Source organism: Haliotis cracherodii, unplaced genomic scaffold (assembly GCF_022045235.1).
Source record: "Haliotis cracherodii isolate W230 unplaced genomic scaffold, xgHalCrac1.p SCAF_9, whole genome shotgun sequence".
Taxonomy (NCBI): Eukaryota; Metazoa; Mollusca; class Gastropoda; order Lepetellida; family Haliotidae; genus Haliotis; species Haliotis cracherodii.
Genome location: NW_027266343.1, coordinates 3,313,447 through 3,336,190, shown reverse-complemented (window position 1 = coordinate 3,336,190; position 22,744 = coordinate 3,313,447). Strand labels below are relative to the sequence as shown.

Genomic DNA, 22,744 nt, shown 5'->3' with positions numbered 1-22,744 from the left:
ACAGATTTGTACTACAACTTTGGCCGTTGCCTGGTTACTGAAATCGCAGAGCTTGTTGAGCGCCCTGACACAAGAGCCAGTACGTATACATGTCAAGTACAGGGATACAACATTCTACATGCTGGCACGTTCTGCTACATGATGTCTACAGTTATCATGGGGCCAGCTGCCGCAAATATGGGGGGTTCAAAAGTTGAATGTCAGATAAATTTCTAAATTCCCTTAGTTTGGGGAGGAGGAGGGGGATATCAGGTCTGCAAGTTTTCATCTCACAAAATATATTTTCTGGACCCGTTCCAAAAAGTGATCAACTGTAGCACTACGACTATTTTAAGCTAGGACAAACTTAGCACTAAGATCGCAATGTGGAACTAGGCCCCGGGGATTAACAGTTCACATAAATAAATAACCGTTCAAATCGTCATACTTTTAACTTCAAAACAAAATGGAATTGTCATCATATTCCTAAAACTGAGTTGAGTGAAAAGCAGTTTTGACCTACACAAAAACTTTGATGTACGACTTTATGAATCAATTACGATGGAGGATTCACTGGACAACTCTTTGATGTCAATATTTGAACAACTTAAGTTAATAGAGGATAGGGGTAAAGTCTCAAAACTTAGGGAATTCAGTTTTTTATCCTACAATTTTTGAACTGCTCTTTAGGTGGATGAACATTTGCATATAATAGTTGTAGCTGACATCTCTCCTAGACAACAGACTGCTGACATTGTCGGACACCCCGGTAAGTACTACTGTGCATAGGTGAGAATGGTGGACAAACATGATGGAAAGGGAGACCACTCGGCAGTCATGTACAAACTGCTGCACACTAAACAATGATGTCCACAATCAAGAACATTATTCATGTAGGAGGAAACATATTCTGGATGGATACCTCGAGTGAGTGAGTGAATGTTGTTCAATGCTGCAGTCGGCTGCAGTCCCCTTTATCCCAGCCACAGACCCGTGGAGATCCGGGTAGAGACTAGGTCTTCAGCAACTGATGCTTGTCGTAAGAGATGACTAACGGGATCGGGTGGTCAGGCTCGCTGACTTGGTTGATGCATGTCATCGTTTCCCAATTTTCATAGATCAATGTTCATAATGTCAATCACTGGATTGTCTGGCCCAGACACAATCATATACAGACCGCCATCACATGGCTGGGATATTGCTGAGTGCAGCACTAAACAACAAACAAACAAACAAATTGATCAACGAATGTCATCAATGAGATTGCCGAATTAACATTTTGCAGAAGGGAAAACAATTAAGCTTTGAAGAACTGCCTTTAGTTTTAACAAGCAACATTTTTCTAAGTAAATCAATATAAAAGTAACATTTAAACTTGTCATTTTCTCGAGACATCTTTAAATATTTCAGGTTTAACTTCACTGTAGAGACCATATTTTGAAGAGCTCACTCATATGTTCTTGCCTGTTTATTACTTTGCCTTGTTTCTGACCAAGTCGTTTAAAAAAAGCCTAATTAAACATGATATTCATTGGAAGGATCCTTTAAAAAGATAATTCTCCAACTAAACGACGGACAATACCTAGCATGCACCCATAGTTTCCACATGGATCAATCATAGGTTATCATTTAATAATTGGTACACAGAGGTCTTAGTTTGTGAAACAATTACAGCACATATCAGACTACAGTAACAATTCTATAGGGTAGCGGCTGTTATACTACACAAAAGAACTTAGGGACCACCTGAATCTTACATATCACTATGGTTAATGTCTTGGCACATTCCTTCATATTACCTATACATGTACATATTACATATTATACTAGGAAGGAGTCACATGGTTCTTAACTTCTCTGGAGTACCGTCTATTACCCTATACATGTACATATTACATATTATACTAGGAAGGAGTCACATGGTTCTTAACTTCTCTGGAGTACCGTATATTACCCTATACATGTACATATTACATATTATACTAGGAAGGAGTCACATGGTTCTTAACTTCTCTGGAGTACCGTATATTACCCTATACAAGTACATATTACATATTATACTAGGAAGGAGTCACATGGTTCTTAACTTCTCTGGAGTACCGTATATGATCGTAGATAAGCCGAATTTTGAGGACCAGATTGTTAAATCTTTATTAGATATTATAATCACTTTTTCATAATAATTACCTTTTTCATTGTATACTACTTAAAAGAAGTTAAGGATCACCCGATTCTTTAATAATGGTAAAGTTAATCTGTCATGACATGAGAGATTAACTATAGTAATATGAAAGAATCAGGTGATCCTTACTTTCTTTTGAGTAGTATATTTATATACTTGAATATTTGCAAGTACCAGTAGTCTTGCCATCCGACTTGGCGGTGTGTCGTTGTCTTTCACTTCCTGGTCCGGCTTATGTACGACGCATATCATGCTCAAACATATTTCAAGGGTCAAGTTAACACCTCGGCTTATCTGAGATCAGCTTATCTACAGTCATATACAGTAGTAGGTATGGTAAGACATTTTCATGGCAGCATCTCTATAACCTAAAAAATCATATTTACAAATTCTGATTTCTGGTTGTGAACTTTTCACATCAAACAAAACAAGCAGAGATGCCAAACATTTTGATTTCGGCAGAATCATGACGATATTGTGAACCAGATTTCGCCAATACGATTTAGTGAAACATGAATTTTGTCCAAAAAACATCCCCTGTAATTAGAACCAGATATTGACCCTCCCAGCAGTCCTGTCATTGTCACATGAACAACGGATTAATAATCGCATGTGTTAGTGTGTGCTGGGAAGGATTACAGATTTTCAGAAATTTCAAGTGATAAAATATAATGTCAAAGATTATTTACTTTATATACCATATATACTGAACAAAAATAGTGAGGGGTCAGGAATATTTGGGGGGATATTTTTATGTAGTGAAGACTGAGCACAAAATTTCATAAAAATATCCCCAAAAATATCAAATATAAGGATTACTAAGTTTTCTTAAATTACTAATTTTACACGCCAGTTATACCAGATATTATTAATTGCCTCAAACTAGGCTCGTCATCACTGAAGAAGGTACAGTTCAACCATTCCGTGCCTGAGAACCATCTACAGAAGTATTCAACCTGATCAGCAAAACATAGTACTCTCCACTCAAAATTCAAAAATAAATTTTGGCAAAATACAAATAAATCTTAGCATAAACAAATAAATGCAAGCCAAATGGTTGAGCAAAATACACATATTACAAGCACTGAAAGCAACATAGGCAGGTGTAAATAGACTATCTATATCTAAGGGTTATAGCAAGCTAAATCAGTTGAAATGGCCACGTCTGTTTCAAAACTACAACTCATTCTGCATTCCTTGAGAGTTTACAATCAGCCCCGGCAGCTATCAGATTGGTCATTTGTGAAATTTGTGTACATTCCTTTTTAAGATTGAAACAGTATTGAAAACATGAATCAAAAATGCATAAAAATCTTTATTCTAATGAAAAAAAAACAACCAATTATCTTTCTGTACCATTTCACAATCGTACTGCCGTGATAGTGTGACCTACACATTTATTTTCCAATGATTAGAAGCAGGACTTATCTGGAAGTTGAAATTTTAAAACAAAATTTAACGTCTACATTGACTTTTTGGCCAACATATTTGCAAAAACAACTTATAAATAATATAAGGCTTTTAGTTCAAGACAAAAGGACGGTCGATATTGGACCATAATGCTGAAAATGATTTTGACAGGATAAAGTTACATTGTCCTAACACTTGTAAGGCATCTGAGTTCACTGGCCTCATGGTATCATATCGTTTTTCCTCCAAGAAACATTAATCCACTTCCATGTTCCATTTCAACTTTTTTAAACAACTCTGCGAACATGTACGATGTGACCTGTATTGCATTGTTCTATTTGCACATTATCAACAAATACATAACTGCCTGTAAAACAAAATGCCCTGTCCTATATAATGTGAAACTATATCTGTCCTACACTGTACCGCTACTCCACTAGGCTGCCCATATTATACTACCCAACTTCTGACAGGGATCATCAGCTATGTCATTCTATTTACATATACACTTGACATATTAGGAAAATCAGTTTGTGTATCATGGATAGATAAAAATATCCCTATCAAAAGTGAAGAAGAATATTTGTGTTTTTCATGCTACTTCGTATGAATTTTTGTTTAAAAAATTTAAATGTCACAATTTGAATGTAGCCTCAAGGGATCAAACCTGGTTATGAATATTGAATATTTAACACGTGCTCATAACAACAATACTGTGCTACACTTTAAGTGCAACAGTTGCCATATTGTTGACAGTTCAAAGATGGAAATTCTTAAAAACTTACAAGATGGAATAAAAGCAACTATAGACAGAATTACTTCCCTTCTTAAAATATCCTTTTGACAAAAAATACAGCTACTGTTGAAACAGGAGCTTTGTTTGTTTTGCAGAGCAAGAGGATAAATTTCCCGGTAGGTGAAAGGTGCACATACAAAAGTTTTTCTTATCTTTGTGATGAGAAACACAAATAATACAGACAGCCTTAGAAGATACGAAGTGTGGACAGTGACACCCTGGCTCTATAACCAGTAGGATGCTTACTCACACTCACGTCGTGTCTTCACAAAGTGGCTAACTTTGATACTTTTTTCTACATCGCAAATATGGTCATGATAATGAACATGTCATGTGACAGACTTGCTTCTCAAAAGAACCGCTTTCCTAATTAGCAAACAAATGACAACGGATGTGCAAACAAATGACAACGGATGTGCACACAGTATTCAGTCTCTCTACTGTTGACACAAGCGGGTCAAGACTGGCACAAACATAGGTAAACATAAGACAATATCACAGTTAGGCCTAAAATGCAACAAATGAAAGTGAAATTGAGAACTAAAACACAGTGTCTATTGGGGCTCTGACAGGAAGAATAAATACTTGTGTTTGTGTTTCAAAACCCAACCAGGCTCGAATAACTTCAATAACAACATCACACTCTCAACAGGTTGACTTTTTTCCTTAGCATCATTTAAGTCAAAATGTGTCCAGACACTGTACAGTTTCTCTTCCATATCAGCAATGTCTGTGCAAGACCAAAATATGAGTTATCTCCCCTGGTTGAGTTACCTCCCCTGATTAAGTTATCTCCCCTTCTTGATGAAGGAATCCAGGCATCTGAGCCTGACATATACTCAAGGATCTGTCAGAGCCCTTATGTCAACACCAGTCAATATATTAACTATTGACAAACTTGTGTGGAATGGAATAGTACCGGTATCTGATTTTCATATTGCAAACATTCCTAATGGCAATCTGTAGATTTATCTTCTTAAAAATTTATTCACAGTATTGATTATTGATTCATGTTGTTTCTTTAAGTCGTGGCTGTTAGAGGTTGAATGACAAATCATTCAAAAGGTCAGATAATCTGGAATATGAACTTTGGACTAACACGTGTTGTTGAACTCGGCTGATCAGAGGCCAAACAGTTCATGTTGTATGTAGTGCGTGGTTGGGAGAGACGGTGTACACTAGGTGATATAATGTAGTTGTGACATATTCATGAAGTATATCGGAGGTGTTACTCTGTCACCATGGTTACAAAGACTAGGATGTCAATATTTTAGTTGTCAACAAATCTCATCACAGCTGCACAAGTATAACATAAGTGAATAAAACCAAAATTATGTCAACAATATTCACGATTATGTCAACAATATTCTCAATTATGATCAACTGTGGCCATGGATAAATTAAGTGACCATGCTGTCACTGAAAACTTTATCAGTTAAGGCCATTATTTATTATAAGCTGTTTTACAAAATGTCTGAAGTAAAATTGAAAGTAGGTGCTCGAAAAAAACAAACACCAAATTTCAACTTCAAAATTAACTATTAATGGATGAAAAACAAATAAGTTTTTACCCTGCAGGCCATTGAGTTTTGTGTTGGCTGTCGGTGGTTTGACAACCGTTTCAGCATTTCATCTTTGTACAGACAAGCATCAAATAATGTGGCGATTGCAGTGTCAATCAAAAGTGGTTTCAGGAGCCGTCAGTTTGTAAATGGTTATGTTCTTATCTCTAAACCATAATAAATAAATCGCAAGTGATTCCATGACATTTGATTGGTTAACCAAGAACATTTTTTTGCGTTTAAGTTTCCACAAGAAAGTATGCTATGCCCACTAATGGACAACTGTTTCCTGATTGGCTGATTCTAGAATGGGCGGGGCTTATGCTGCATTATTGCTCTGAATGATGTCACTGATGTCATATTGTTGTCTACGCTATTCTGTGTGTGAATGAATAAATAACCAGTCCAAAAAGGATACTGCTATGCAGATTTTACACAGTATACACAGTTTTCGCATTCATACACCATAAACACAAAATATATTGAAGTGAATTTTTAATAAATTGTATAGTTTACATACACATTCCAGCTCAGGTGACTGAAATAATATTTGTCAAAAGTAATTATATTTTTGGTTAAATTTCTGTTTTCTTAATGCTGGTCGGTTTTGTAAACCAGCAAATAAACGGAAACACCTAATGTGCTGTTAATGTTTCTTGGACTTGCTACAGGAAGCGACTAGATTATCCTGACTTGGACCACACTGATATGATTATGGCAAGGTCTTGCATTACCTCATTACATGCTCAACAACAGTTCTCACTCTAAACACATCTCCAACCATGATTATAGTCGACAACATCGGATCAGAGCTATGATTACAATCATCATATACAGACAGACACAACATATACAGACAACACAGTTAAACGTAGATCCTACATTTAAGAAAGTCATTTCTTCTGATGAAAAAGCCAAACTTCTCACATCGGAAGTTAATAACTCAATGATAATTCCTTGTAGGAATTCTTGTCTGTATTCCTGAGACTTGCCTTTCTTGCGTTCTGCTGTAGCTGGTGTTGTCCCTCCATAATAGCTGTGAGATTCTCAAGATTATCTCTGAACCTAGTACATGGGTTTAAATAATGAGAGGCTACAGTGCCAGAAGGTTCTGATCAAAGTTGGACAACAGGTCATGATTATACATATATTATTTACACATAACAAAAAAATACATTGTATTACGGCAAATCTACATGCATACAATCCAATATTTACATCAAATCTACAGCAACCTATGGTGCATATCACAGTAATCTCCCCTTAAACCAACCATCTTGGGAGCATCTGTCATCGAGGTATTATGTGTTAACTCGCAAAATCGATAAAATATGCATTTCTCTAAAGGTGCAAGAACTCAGTCCTTGGAATTATCTTTTTCCTTCTTAAGGGACTGGTACTTTACTATAGGAGAGGGGGAGCCAGTGAGATTATGGAGGGTCATGATATAATGACACGTATAGTTCTATGATTAATACAATTGAACATTATTAGGGACTGGTACTTTACTATAGGGGAGGGGGAGCCGGTGAGATTATGGAGGGTCATGATATAATGACACGTATAGTTCTATGATTAATACAATTGAACATTATTAGGGACTGGTACTTTACTATAGGGGAGGGGGAGCCGGTGAGATTATGGAGGGTCATGATATAATGACACGTATAGTTCTATGATTAATACAATTGAACATTATTAGGGACTGGTACTTTACTATAGGGGAGGGGGAGCCGGTGAGATTATGGAGGGTCATGATATAATGACACGTATAGTTCTATGATTAATACAATTGAACATTATTAGGGACTGGTACTTTACTATAGGAGAGGGGGAGCCAGTGAGATTATGGAGGGTCATGATATAATGACACGTATAGTTCTTTGATTAATACAATTGAACATTATTAGGGACTGGTACTTTACTATAGGGGAGGGGGAGTCGGTGAGATTATGGAGGGTCATGATATAATGACACGTATAGTTCTATGATTAATACAATTGAACATTATTAGGGACTGGTACTTTACTATAGGGGAGGGGGAGCCGGTGAGATTATGGAGGGTCATGATATAATGACACGTATAGTTCTATGATTAATACAATTGAACATTATTAGGGACTGGTACTTTACTATAGGGGAGGGGGAGCCGGTGAGATTATGGAGGGTCATGATATAATGACACGTATAGTTCTATGATTAATACAATTGAACATTATTAGGGACTGGTACTTTACTATAGGGGAGGGGGAGCCGGTGAGATTATGGAGGGTCATGATATAATGACACGTATAGTTCTATGATTAATACAATTGAACATTATTAGGGACTGGTACTTTACTATAGGGGAGGGGGAGCCGGTGAGATTATGGAGGGTCATGATATAATGACACGTATAGTTCTATGATTAATACAATTGAACATTATTAGGGACTGGTACTTTACTATAGGGGAGGGGGAGCCGGTGAGATTATGGAGGGTCATGATATAATGACACGTATAGTTCTATGATTAATACAATTGAACATTATTAGGGACTGGTACTTTACTATAGGGGAGGGGGAGCCGGTGAGATTATGGAGGGTCATGATATAATGACACGTATAGTTCTATGATTAATACAATTGAACATTATTTAGGGACTGGTACTTCACTATAGGGGAGGGGGAGCCGGTGAGATTATGGAGGGTCATGATATAATGACACGTATAGTTCTATGATTAATACAATTGAACATTATTAGGGACTGGTACTTTACTATAGGGGAGGGGGAGCCGGTGAGATTATGGAGGGTCATGATATAATGACACGTATAGTTCTATGATTAATACAATTGAACATTATTAGGGACTGGTACTTTACTATAGGGGAGGGGGAGCCAGTGAGATTATGGAGGGTCATGATATAATGACACGTATAGTTCTTTGATTAATACAATTGAACATTATTAGGGACTGGTACTTTACTATAGGGGAGGGGGAGTCGGTGAGATTATGGAGGGTCATGATATAATGACACGTATAGTTCTATGATTAATACAATTGAACATTATTAGGGACTGGTACTTTACTATAGGGGAGGGGGAGCCGGTGAGTTTATGGAGGGTCATGATATAATGACACGTATAGTTCTATGATTAATACAATTGAACATTATTAGGGACTGGTACTTTACTATAGGGGAGGGGGAGCCGGTGAGATTATGGAGGGTCATGATATAATGACACGTATAGTTCTATGATTAATACAATTGAACATTATTAGGGACTGGTACTTTACTATAGGGGAGGGGGAGCCGGTGAGATTATGGAGGGTCATGATATAATGACACGTATAGTTCTATGATTAATACAATTGAACATTATTAGGGACTGGTACTTTACTATAGGGGAGGGGGAGCCGGTGAGATTATGGAGGGTCATGATATAATGACACGTATAGTTCTATGATTAATACAATTGAACATTATTAGGGACTGGTACTTTACTATAGGGGAGGGGGAGCCGGTGAGATTATGGAGGGTCATGATATAATGACACGTATAGTTCTATGATTAATACAATTGAACATTATTAGGGACTGGTACTTTACTATAGGGGAGGGGGAGCCGGTGAGATTATGGAGGGTCATGATATAATGACACGTATAGTTCTATGATTAATACAATTGAACATTATTTAGGGACTGGTACTTCACTATAGGGGAGGGGGAGCCGGTGAGATTATGGAGGGTCATGATATAATGACACGTATAGTTCTATGATTAATACAATTGAACATTATTAGGGACTGGTACTTTACTATAGGGGAGGGGGAGCCGGTGAGATTATGGAGGGTCATGATATAATGACACGTATAGTTCTATGATTAATACAATTGAACATTATTAGGGACTGGTACTTTACTATAGGGGAGGGGGAGCCGGTGAGATTATGGAGGGTCATGATATAATGACACGTATAGTTCTATGATTAATACAATTGAATATTATTAGGGACTGGTACTTTACTATAGGGGAGGGGGAGCCGGTGAGATTATGGAGGGTCATGATATAATGACACGTATAGTTCTATGATTAATACAATTGAACATTATTTAGGGACTGGTACTTCACTATAGGGGAGGGGGAGCCGGTGAGATTATGGAGGGTCATGATATAATGACACGTATAGTTCTATGATTAATACAATTGAACATTATTAGGGACTGGTACTTTACTATAGGGGAGGGGGAGCCGGTGAGATTATGGAGGATCATGATATAATGACACGTATAGTTCTATGATTAATACAATTGAACATTATTTAGGGACTGGTAGGGCATGAAGGTATCTAGCAGACATTTGTCATTTTTAAGGGTTCTGCTATATGTTATCATTAACAGGACTAGCAGACCAAAAATGTTAGTTTCTACCACTGACAGGCATATGGGGGGCTATGGAAAAATGTTACATAAAATCATTGTGTCAGCAAAATATGAAACAGTCCTAAGACCAATCCCACTGCTCCCCACCGCTACTAGTTTTGAGAAAAAGTTGTCCAGTTGTTATTTCTAATTCTATTACTGGCTCACTGTTGTCTTTACCCTGCAATACAATGAAACCAGTTCCTCCAAACTATTCTGGCAATATTCTTATGGATCTATTCTTAGACAGTAACTGCTGTGGTTACGCTTATAGTTGTCATTAAACTTCTGATCTGATCATAGGGTTTCAGCATCAATATAAACATAACAAGACTCTGATCTTGCACCCTTAAAGGGGTGCTCCTATCTGAACATCCTCCCCATGTCATGCAGTAGACATGGTAGAAACACAGGTGCATAGAGTCTAACAGACAGATCAAGGCAACAACGATGTCCTACCCTAAACACTGGAGAAGGGTCCAATTTTAAAATGATTATGATTTGATGCTAATAAATCCAGTGGTACTGAATACCAAAACTATACCTACTGAAAATGAGAGATTTCAGACAAGCTTTTGAACCATAGGCTCTACATTTCTAATTCAGGCATACAATGAAAGTTATCTAAGTAAGAAATGTTGTTCGAAAAGGTACAGAAATAGTAAGCTCATCATTAAAAAATAGTTGCCATGTAACTGATGCAAAGGGAGACAACTATGTTATGCGAGTATTGTCTGGTAAACAGACAGTTAAGTGTGGCACTAAGATCTACAGCTAATGCCAAGTTTCACAACCTACTGTTCTAAGTACACACAAGACACCTACACTACACCCTGAACCTCATATGAAAATAATCCTTGTTTGACATTCAGCATTGCCTAGTTTTTGCTTCACAAGGTCCTCGAAATTCTCAAGCACACGCTGTGACTTCCGTACCATCCCTCGGGGTGGCTGAGGCGGACTCCGCCCTCCAGATCCAGATCCAGGCAGAGTGAGGCTCGTCACCTTCTGTTTCAGCTTCGCAAATGGGCTCGTATCACCACCAGTAGCCGACTTCTTGTCATCAAGGAGACTGAGGGATGAATCACTTAGGGAGACCTTCATGTTAGAGTGGAAGAGCTGCTTCGGCCGGTCCAGGACAGTTTTCAGTTCATCTTGGTCAAGGTCATTGTCCAAATCAGGAGGTATTTTGGTAAAGTGATCCTCGTGAAGTTCTTCAGTGATGTCGTTGTGATCCGTAGGCACCTGTGAAGTCTGAGGTAGTCCATTGGTGTGTATGTCTGTTGGTAGAGATAAATTGTCCTCTTGTTCCTGGTTAGGGTCTGTGGTGTGTTGGAGGTCCATATCAAACACTTCAACTTCCACAGCACCCACCTGCCCAGCAGCAGACTCCTGGGGCTGAGATGCTTCAGAGATTGCCTCCTCTGTAGTATGCTGAGAAGAACCCGAGGTCTCTATGTTAGACACAGGCCTAGTACTGGAAGCCTGTCTATGCTGCTTGTCACCTGAGCTGGAAGATGTAATCAGTATATTGCTAGGGCTGGTGGCTAGGATCCCACAGCTCCCCAAAACAACATCATTCTCTGCCTCCAAGGAACCTGACCGTGTTCCAGTATCAGTCACTCTAGGTATCGGCTGTGGTTTAGTGTCACCGTCAATAATCGTCACCTCTCCGTCAGTATGATCCTTATCCATGAAATCCAACATTTTAGAGAACTTTATTGCAACCTTTCCTGCAGGACCATTTTTGACCATCTTTACTGGATTCAGACTTTGGAAAGTCATCTTAGGTAGGGAAATCTTTATTGGATTTGAGTTTTTAGACGAGGACGGTTTCGAGAAAGGTCCCCTGAGAGCAGCAGGGAGGAAGTTCATGTTCTTGATCCTCTGTCCCGGGGAGATTTTCTCCTGGGTTGTGTGAGTGTCCGAGTTCATGGGTGTCCAAACCTCTTCCCCATCCTCCCTGGCGGGATGTGCTTCGTCTGTGTTGGGGCTGGTGGTCATGACATCAGAGGAGATGTCGCGTGGGAGGCGGATTCCAGCCAGTGAGTTCTCCTGCTGCTGCTTGTGGATGTCCTGAATCTCAGGGTGAGCACACGTCTTCTTCCTGCAGGAAGGAACAACAGGATATAATGCAGAAAGTTATGCTGGAAATGAGTTTCACACATTTTACCCATCTGGGGAACAGACCTTCGTCGTGAAGAGCCAAAGCTTTAACCACTAGGTTACCCCATCGTTCCTGGTTCTAGAGGAGAAGATGCTTAAAGATGATGATCAGTACCAAAGAAAAATGCCAGAATGCCAAACAATAATTGTTAAATTTAATTGGTATACATCCAGATTACTTCCTGCATATATCAGCAAATCCTTTGCAGTAAAATACAGACCACTTTCAATTTATCCTCATCTGGTCAAGGTCTACGAGAAGAGAATGTTGGGCTTACCTCTCCAGCTTCGGCTTGTCAGATACCTCCAGCTCCAGTGACAGGATCTCCTGGGCTGCTACAAATGCCTGACATACTGCCTTCAGAGACTCTGCAAGTAGTCACCAGAACATGCTCTCATCTAAGCACACCACGAGCTGGATACATCAGGGTATCAACAGGGTAACAATAGATGCAGTGGTTATCTTCAGAGGCTCTGCAAGATGTCACTCTAACATCCTCTTATCTAGACATACAACAACGTTTAATCTGGGTAACAGCATGGTAGCAATTGATGCAGAGGTTATACTGCACCTTCTTGTCCAGCTAGAGAACCATGGCAAATGTGGCAGTAGAAGATCAGAGACTGAGAACTGTGCAGTAAACATGCAAACAATCTTCATCAAAAGTAAAATTATTGGTAGCAATTGATATTAATGCATGATCAACTGCTTGCAAAACTCAATCAAACTGTTCAGAAACATTTGCTAATTAGTTGTTGATGCAATTTTGTTCTCTTATCCCAGCCATGAGGTGTTAGCTCAACCTTCTGACCCCTAGCTCCACCTCTTGTCGACTAGCTCCACCTCCTGCCCGCTAGCTCCACTTCCTGATCCCTAGCTCCATCTCCTGACCACTAGCTCCACCTTCTGTCCCCTAGCTCCACCTTCTGTCCCCTAGCTTCACCTCCTGACCACTAGCTCCACCTCCTGATCCCTAGCTCCACCTCCTGATCCCTAGCTCCACCTCCTGACCACTAGCTCCACCTCCTGACCACTAGCTCCACCTCCTGATCCCTAGCTCCACCTTTTGATCCCTAGCTCCACCTTCTGATCCCTAGCTCCACCTCCTGATCCCTAGCTTTCACTGTCTGCCGGCTAGCTCCACCTCCTGATCCCTAGCTCCACCTCCTGATCCCTAGCTCCACCTCCTGATCCCTAGCTCCACCTCCTGACCACTAGCTCCACCTCCTGACCACTAGCTCCACCTCCTGATCCCTAGCTCCACCTTTTGATCCCTAGCTCCACCTTCTGATCCCTAGCTCCACCTCCTGATCCCTAGCTTTCACTGTCTGCCGGCTAGCTCCACCTCCTGATCCCTAGCTCCACCTTCTGATCCCTAGCTCCACCTTCTGATCCCTAGCTCCACCTTTTGATCCCTAGCTCCACCTCCTGATCCCTAGCTCCACCTTCTGATCCCTAGCTCCACCTTCTGATCCCTAGCTCCACCTCCTGACCACTAGCTCCACCTCCTGATCCCAAGCCCCACCTCCTGACCCCTAGCTCCACCTCTATTCTCCTAGTTCCACTTCCCATTCCCTAGCTCTGCCTTCCATCTCCTACTCCAAGTAAAATGTCACAACCTCCATCCCTTTGTTCCACCTCATTCTCCACATTGCAAACTCCAACTTGTGTCCTACTTCCCCAAGCTCAAACCCCAACACACTGACTCCACTGCAGACCTACCTCTAGCCTCTTCCTTGTCTTTCACGGGAACCACCACGTTGTTGAACAGGCGGGTGCTTGGGGCTCGGAATGTGTGGAAGAAGCCCTCCTCAGCGAAGTGCCGATAGTGGATGCGCATGCACACGAAGCGAGATTTAAACACAGACGGCTCTTGGCCTATCAACAGGAAATGCAGTGTGTAGAGGAGAGAGATGAGATGCCGGGTGAAAGAGCAACAACACAGATTCTTAGTCATTTATCTGCAAGGGGTGACAGTTGTGACCAAGAAAGTGATCCATTCAGAAAGCAGTCACTGAATAACAGACGATCTTATTGTGGTGAGCACATTCTTACGATGCATCTAACAATCAGCTTTGATTTTGTTTTTTCCTGTTTCACGCCGCACTCAGCAATATTCCAGCTTTATGACGGTGCTTTGTAAAGAATCAAGGCTTGACCACACAATCCAGTGATTGACATCATGACCATTAATCTACACAATTGGGATATGATGACATGAATCATCCAAGTCAGTGAGCCTGACCACCCGATCCCTTTAGTCGCCTTTTACGACAAGCGTGAGTTGCTGAAGACCTATTATAACCCTGACCTTCACAGGTTATCAGTTTTGAGAGTGCTGGTAATAAAGACTGGTCATGTGCAAGAAGTGTGAAATAAAATAATTTGATCACAATGTGCAACATATGTGCTTTTAAAAAATATGTGTGATAAAACAAAAGTGCATATTTGGTGCATATGATATAATATTATTCTTGCAAAAGCATAAACATAATTGCAACGAATGTTTACCTCATACAAGAAAAAGTACATAATAACCTACTACAACGAATTACTGATTATTTGAATGACGTAATATAACTTTGTTGAGAGCCTTATTTCACAAGGGACAGATTATCATTACAGTTGCTTTATTAATACTATCCATTATTTTCTTCTTCTAAGAAATGTAGATAAACGTGCAATCGGCATGACGTAGCGGTTGGCGTCAACTAGCCAATCAGTATGATAGAACGAATGGTGTGAACTAGCCTCTCAGTATTATGGAACGATTGGCGTGAACTAGCTAATCAGTATGATGGAACCATATCCGTAAACTAGCCAATCAGCATGATTGAACCATTGGCATGAACTAGCCAATCAGCATGATGGAACCATTGGCGTGAACTAGCTAATCAGCATGATGGAACCATTGGCGTGAACTAGCTAATCAGCATGATGGAATAATTGGCTTGTATTAGCCAATCAGCATGATGGAACCATTGGTGTGAATTAGCCATTCAGCATGATTGAAAAATTGGCATGATCTAGCCAATCAGCACGATGGAACCATAAGGGTGATCTAGCCAATCAGCATGATGGAACCATTGGCGTGAACTATCCAATCAGCATGATGGAACCATTGGCATGATCTAGCCAATCAGCATGATGGAACCATTGGTGTGAACTATCCAATCAGCATGATGAACCATTAGCGTGATCTAGCCAATCAGCACGATGGAACCATTAGCGTGATCTAGCCAATCAGCATGATGGAGTAATTGGCCTGATCTAGCCAATCAGCATGATGGAACCATTGGCGTGAACTAGCCAAAGAGCATGATCAACCACTGACCTATTTCTATCTTCTCCAGGTCCTCCAGGAAGATCCTCTGGTACTGTGTGACCTGTTCCTCCTCGTCATCATACCTGTAACATAATCATCCCACCCTTAACACATCCATCACACCTGTAACACAACCATCACACCTGTAACTCAACCATCACACCTGTAACTCAACCATCACACCTGTAACACAACCATCACACCTGCAACAAAACCATCACACCTGTAACACAACCATCACACCTGTAACACAACCATCACACCTGTAACACAACCAACACACCTGTAAGATAAGCAGTCATTATACCTGTAACAGAACCACACAGTCACATTGTATTCCGCAAGGTAATTTATACTTAAACAGATGCTTAGGAATCATGAAAGTGTAACTCACCACCCGATGTAGACAGCCCTCTGTGTCAGCAGCAGGATGATGTCCATCTCCTGTTTGTCAGGGTCTCCTTCACTGCAACATGGGCAGGCATCAGTACATGAACACACACACACATGAAGACACAATGCATGAACACACACACACATGAACACACACACCCACATGAAGACACAATGCATGAACACACACACACATGAACACACACACACATGAAGACACAATACATGAACACACACACACATGAACACACACACACATGAAGACACAATGCATGAACACACACACACATGAAGACACAATGCATGAACACACACACACATGAAGACACAATGCATGAACACACACACACGTGAAGACACAATACATGAACACACACACACATGAAGACACAATGCATGAACACACACACACATGAAGACACAATGCATGAACACACACACATGAAGACACAATGCATGAACACACACACACATGAAGACACAATGCATGAACACACACACACGTGAAGACACAATGCATGAACACACACACACGTGAAGACACAATGCATGAACACACACACACATGAAGACACAATGCATGAACACACACACATGAAGACACAATGCATGAACACACACACACATGAAGACACAATGCATGAACACACACACACATGAAGACACAATGCATCTGAGATGTCCAACAGTGTACACAACTGACACAGGGTCAGTGTACACAACTTACACAGGGTCAGTCTACACAACTTACACAGGGTCAGTGTACACAACTTACACAGGGTCAGTCTACACAACTTACACAGGGTCAGTGTACACAACTTACACAGGGTCAGTCTACACAACTTACACAGGGTCAGTGTACACAACTTACACAGGGTCGGTGTACACAACTTACACAGGACCAGTCTACACAACTGACACAGGATCAGTCTACACAACTGACACAGGGTCAGTGTACACAACTTACACAGGGTCAGTCTACACAACTTACACAGGGTCAGTGTACACAACTTACACAGGGTCAGTCTACACAACTTACACAGGGTCAGTGTACACAACTTACACAGGGTCAGTGTACACAACTTACACAGGGTCAGTCTACACAACTTACACAGGGTCAGTGTACACAACTTACACAGGGTCAGTCTACACAACTTACACAGGGTCAGTGTACACAACTTACACAGGGTCAGTCTACACAACTTACACAGGGTCAGTGTACACAACTTACACAGGGTCAGTCTACACAACTGACACAGGGTCAGTCTACACAACTTACACAGGGTCAGTGTACACAACTTACACAGGGTCAGTCTACACAACTTACACAGGGTCAGTGTACACAACTTACACAGGGTCAGTCTACACAACTTACACAGGGTCAGTGTACACAACTTACACAGGGTCAGTCTACACAACTTACACAGGGTCAGTGTACACAACTTACACAGGGTCGGTGTACACAACTTACACAGGACCAGTCTACACAACTGACACAGGATCAGTCTACACAACTGACACAGGGTCAGTGTACACAACTTACACAGGGTCAGTCTACACAACTTACACAGGGTCAGTGTACACAACTTACACAGGGTCAGTCTACACAACTTACACAGGGTCAGTGTACACAACTTACACAGGGTCAGTGTACACAACTTACACAGGGTCAGTCTACACAACTTACACAGGGTCAGTGTACACAACTTACACAGGGTCGGTGTACACAACTTACACAGGACCAGTCTACACAACTGACACAGGATCAGTCTACACAACTGACACAGGGTCAGTCTACACAACTTACACAGGGTCAGTCTACACAACTTACACAGGATCAGCGTACACAACTTACGTGGGATCAGTCTACACAACTTACACGGGATCAGTCTACACAACTTACGTGGGATCAGTCTACACAACTTACACGGGATCAGCGTTGATGAGACTCCATCCCCCGAGACACTGCTCTGGCTCAATGATGAGCATCTTCTTGGTGTCCTCAATCAGCATCTTGACGTTCTCCTCCTTCTCCAGCAGCTCCTGCGTGTCTTCCTCCTCCTCCGCATCACTCTTGGTGTTGAGATTCAGGACCTCCTCTGACACGGGCTGCCCCAGGGTCAGGTCAATGGCTGCCTGGCGATGTGCATCCTTGAACCTCAAGTAGTACCTGGCATGCATCATAGACAAGATGAACACACTGCCATAGCAGTCAAGTGGGACAAGTACTTCAAGTGCTTCAGGCTGTTGTGTTAATCTAGCAGAAACTGATAACAACTGTTTTTTCTACATATAGAAAATTCGTAATTTTAAGCCAATGATTGTGGAAAGGAGTGGAATCTTCCTGCGGTAACCTTATCGCTGTGCTGCTCCCTATAAACAATTTTCATATTGAGGTGTTGCTACACGGGGCTTTGGTCTATTCTATAGAGTTTTCCCAATAGTTTCAGACACTTTATGCAATCAGCTAGATCAGATTTAGACAGTGTGCACACTGGCTATTATGGTTATACCTCCATAAATGCCCAAATCATTGACGTCTATTCTTAAATATCCAGGATATATTTTCTCAAGGCTCATCCCCACCAAACGTCCTCCACCTACCTGTTAGCTGAATTCATGCCATCTTTCATCAACCCTGAAAACTTCCTTTCCCCAGTCCGGGTGAAGTCGCCCTAGACACAAAAACACAAAATTCATGTGGTGATAAAACAGAATTACAAGGCCCTGAAGTTCACCTGAATCTAAGGAAGAAATAACAGCTGTTCGGTATAAAATTGTATTTGAATTCTGTGAGAATATTTTGGAGACATCATAGCCATGATAGCGGGGGCTATTCATACAAAGTTTTAACTTCAACAAGCCACATTTGAAATCTGTCAGCTGGTCATAATCAGCGAGTTCAACCATTCAACCTTCTTCAATGTTTCAGAAAATGTCCCAACTGTAAAACTGGCTGATTACCACTTGGGCCATAGATCAACTTATACATTGAGGACATCATTACCATCAGTCATAACCAACAACAGCAGCTAGAAACACATCCATAAACAATCATCTAGACATTCATTGTCTGTGTCCAGCCTTTTCAATTCCTCACAAGTGTTTTTTTGCTGATGTAATAACTAAATCTATCATCCAATATGGCTGCCCCAGTGCGAGCCTCACCTTGAGTGCAGCGGGTACCGGCGTACTGACGACTAATTACATCCCCATTGTTTGCCCACAGCTGTTGGTAGGTGAGGCGGCAACTTGTTGGCAGAATCTCCTCCGGGGGTAGGAGACCAAGTTTTCGAAACTGGAAACAGAAATAATAATTTGTTTGGTTTCCTCAACCATAGGAAACAAGACAATTGATCTACAGACAATTGCAAGTGTATCATAGCTGACACCATTTTGTCTTGAATATACAGTCAGACACTGTTGTGACAAACTCAGATGTGTCAAATCTCCAGTTGTGTTGAATCCCTGGTTTTGTCAAACTCAAAGTCTGGTCCCGGCAAATTTTTATGATACTTATCCCCATACTTAACCTGGATGTTTCAAATTCCCACATGTGTAGAACCAAATTTATACTCCCAAGAGCTACAAACCCTAAGCTAAAGCATTCAGTTCAAATTAAAATAAGAGATCTCTAATCACAGTGAGATCACCTCAAATGTCAACAGCAGATGATTACGTTCGGTTTTCATAACGATATCAAATGTATTGTATTAGTTTGTATTCATGAACAGTCTTATGAGTCAGGTTTTCTAACGAACACTTTCAAATAGGTTACACAAGGGGAAATGTCCACCATTTTGTTTCATTGTTTTCACTTCAAACATTATATATACATATAAATTGGTCATATTTTAAAAATGTTCCATTAATACATAATGAGAGATCACAAATTAGTAATGTAAACATTATTTTTTTCACATTTACAAGTTATTGATTCATTCTGCGATGTCTAGTAGATTGTCTGATTGAAAAACATTACGAGGCTATCAGGGTAAAATCATAATGGACTGTGCTCTTTTGGCCCTTAATGATCATATACACAAATAACGTGACACTATACATGGTAATCTGTTGTTGGGTGCCCTTTTTGAAATTCAGTCATCCTGCACTTTGTATCCTGGGGAGAAACACTAACAGTATGTTCATCTCCTAAATACCAACTGAAGACTTGATCAATTCCAAACTAAATGGAAGCTATCTCCTAGGCTATCACTGTGCAGGAACAATTGGTTCCAGTTTCCTTTTCTTTGATTAACCATGACATTTAGGAAACGTTTTTGAAGATTAATGTATACCTGTGTTTCCATAACGATTCTTGCAATGGCTGTCTGCACAACGTTTGTCCTGTCCAGACAGTCAACACAGTTGATGCGGAAGACCCCTCGCTGCTCACAGATAAGACCCTTGTTGTCCACCCTGGAAAATACACAATGGTGAGTGAGTGAGTGAGTGAGTGAGTGAGTGAGTGAGTGAGTGAGTGAGTGAATGAGAGGTATTTCAGAGGGATGGAGGGGCTTGTGTCTAATATTAATTTTTGATTCTAGATTTCAAACTCCATCAACATAATTATCCCATATGACATATGCAAATTGTCATCCTTGTATCAATAGCGGTTTCTGAAAACCCTTGACCCCACTGAATCAGGTGGAAGACGGACAGATGAAACCATTATGCCCCAAGCAATTTGGGGCTGAGGATGTCGGGAGTATACGACCCAAGCTCTGTTTAAGCCAATATATTACATGTGGTTTCCTTTCACATTGTCTAGTCTCCCTTCCGGGTACCCAGTCTGGAGAACAAGGACAAAGTTTCTGGGTTTCAAATTCCACTGAATCCTGGTTTTCAACCAATTAGAACTGAGCTAGATCTACCTGCCCCACCTACCAGGAGTATCTCTGATCCTTGATGATGTCACGGATGCCGTCAGTCAAGATGGAGACGTTCTCAAACCTCATTCCACGACTGAAACAGAAAAATGTTTGTTGTTTAAGGCTGCACTTAGCAATATTCCTGTTATATATACCAGGATTTTATTAATACAACTTCCGTTTATATTGCAACATATATTGTGCATTTGAACACAATGTAATGAGATGTAAAATCAAATGACAAATGCTTCTTTATATTCCCGCAGATCGAGCATGCAACCTTCGTATCTGTAGCCCAGTGTGTGTACCACTAGGGTACAGAGGTGCCGACATATCACAATGCTCTTTAGAAGGGCTTTTTCAAGTACTCGACCGCCTCTGTGGTCTAGTGGTAGAGCGTCCGCCCGGACAGCGGAAGGTCCGGGGTTCGATCCCCGACCGCCTCATACCAAAAGATGGTACTTGTTGTTACCCTGTCTGGCACTCAACATTAAGGGGCTCAAACAAGAACTGGTCGGCTCGGAATCAGTATACTGTGTCTTAGTGGGGTATTCATGTTAAACTGCGGCATGGTATCTCAGTGAGCTAGCTCTATAAATCGGCATCAGTCCGGACTAGTACAAGCAGCCACACAAACACACACACGTACATGCATGTCGCTATATAAGTGCAAAATCTTGGACGCGACGTTAAACCCCATTTCACCTCATCTTTCAAGTACTCATATGTCAGGTACCGATATTTTACGCCCGTTTCCTAAGGTTCATGGAAATATCTTTGAAACATAAAAATGTTGATTAATGTTGTTTTATGTTTCTTTTTTCAGATTAAAAGTTAGATAAAACACTTACCATCGATCACGCCCCTCGGTACTATCCCTTGGATTCGTGTTTAAAATCTCTGAAAACCCTCTCACTTGACTTATCCTACACTAACAGATTCAAGAACTCCCCAGTTTTCATGGTAGTGAAGTGTGATATTTGTGAGAGTATCAATACTTATAGACTCCTGGTGAGTGAGTACTTGCCAGTATTCACGGCAATTAAGTCTGAAGATTGTGAGAGTATCAATACTTACAGGAGCCAGTACTCACCAGTATTCGTGGAAGTCAAAGGTGACATACGTGAGGTCAGGGGAGTTGTATCCTAGAATGTGACTCAGGTACTTGTCACCGATGACGGTCTCCTTCCCGGAGAGTTCAGCCAGTGAGAGGATGACCACTCTGCCGTACACATCGAGCTGCTCCTCGAAGTGGGTGACGAAGGCGCCATGTGTCTCCTCCTCTCCTGGAACAACCACAACACCATCAGGACCAACTACATCACCCACGGCAATACACAAGGCAGCTATTGTTTTAATTGTAGGTTATACATGTTTTCTGCTAATGTCTGTTGTTGGGAGGAAGAAAACATGGAGCCCCAAGGCGCTGTAGCTTACCTGAATTATGAAATCATATTTAAAGTCGGATTTAAATTCCTTGAGCATTTTGTTAGAGCCACCTTGGGTCATTCATATATAGTTTCAGTTCAGTGGGGCTTGTTGTTTCAGAGGAAAATAGATAACAAAATGGAATAACTCTAGTGTAAAATGACACGAAAATCAAAATATGCCCCAAACACATATTACATATTATACGAGATACAACCTACTTGCTCCT

At 40.8% G+C, this 22,744-nt stretch overlaps 1 protein-coding gene across 1 annotated transcript in view; it reads right to left on the bottom strand.

The window, feature by feature from the left end:
* Positions 1-10,264: 10,264 nt before the first annotated feature.
* The window catches only part of LOC139452503 (phosphatidylinositide phosphatase SAC2-like), a 390,307-nt gene continuing 377,827 nt past the window's right edge, over positions 10,265-22,744 (bottom strand). Inside the window, 12 exon segments of the mRNA XM_071234004.1 lie at positions 10,265-12,438; positions 12,776-12,866; positions 14,221-14,376; positions 15,833-15,906; positions 16,218-16,289; positions 18,144-18,386; positions 18,821-18,891; positions 19,385-19,396; positions 19,398-19,514; positions 20,515-20,635; positions 21,104-21,181; positions 22,181-22,373. Of these exon segments, the coding sequence (XP_071090105.1) occupies positions 11,172-12,438; positions 12,776-12,866; positions 14,221-14,376; positions 15,833-15,906; positions 16,218-16,289; positions 18,144-18,386; positions 18,821-18,891; positions 19,385-19,396; positions 19,398-19,514; positions 20,515-20,635; positions 21,104-21,181; positions 22,181-22,373 (2,495 nt within the window). The 3' untranslated portion in view covers positions 10,265-11,171.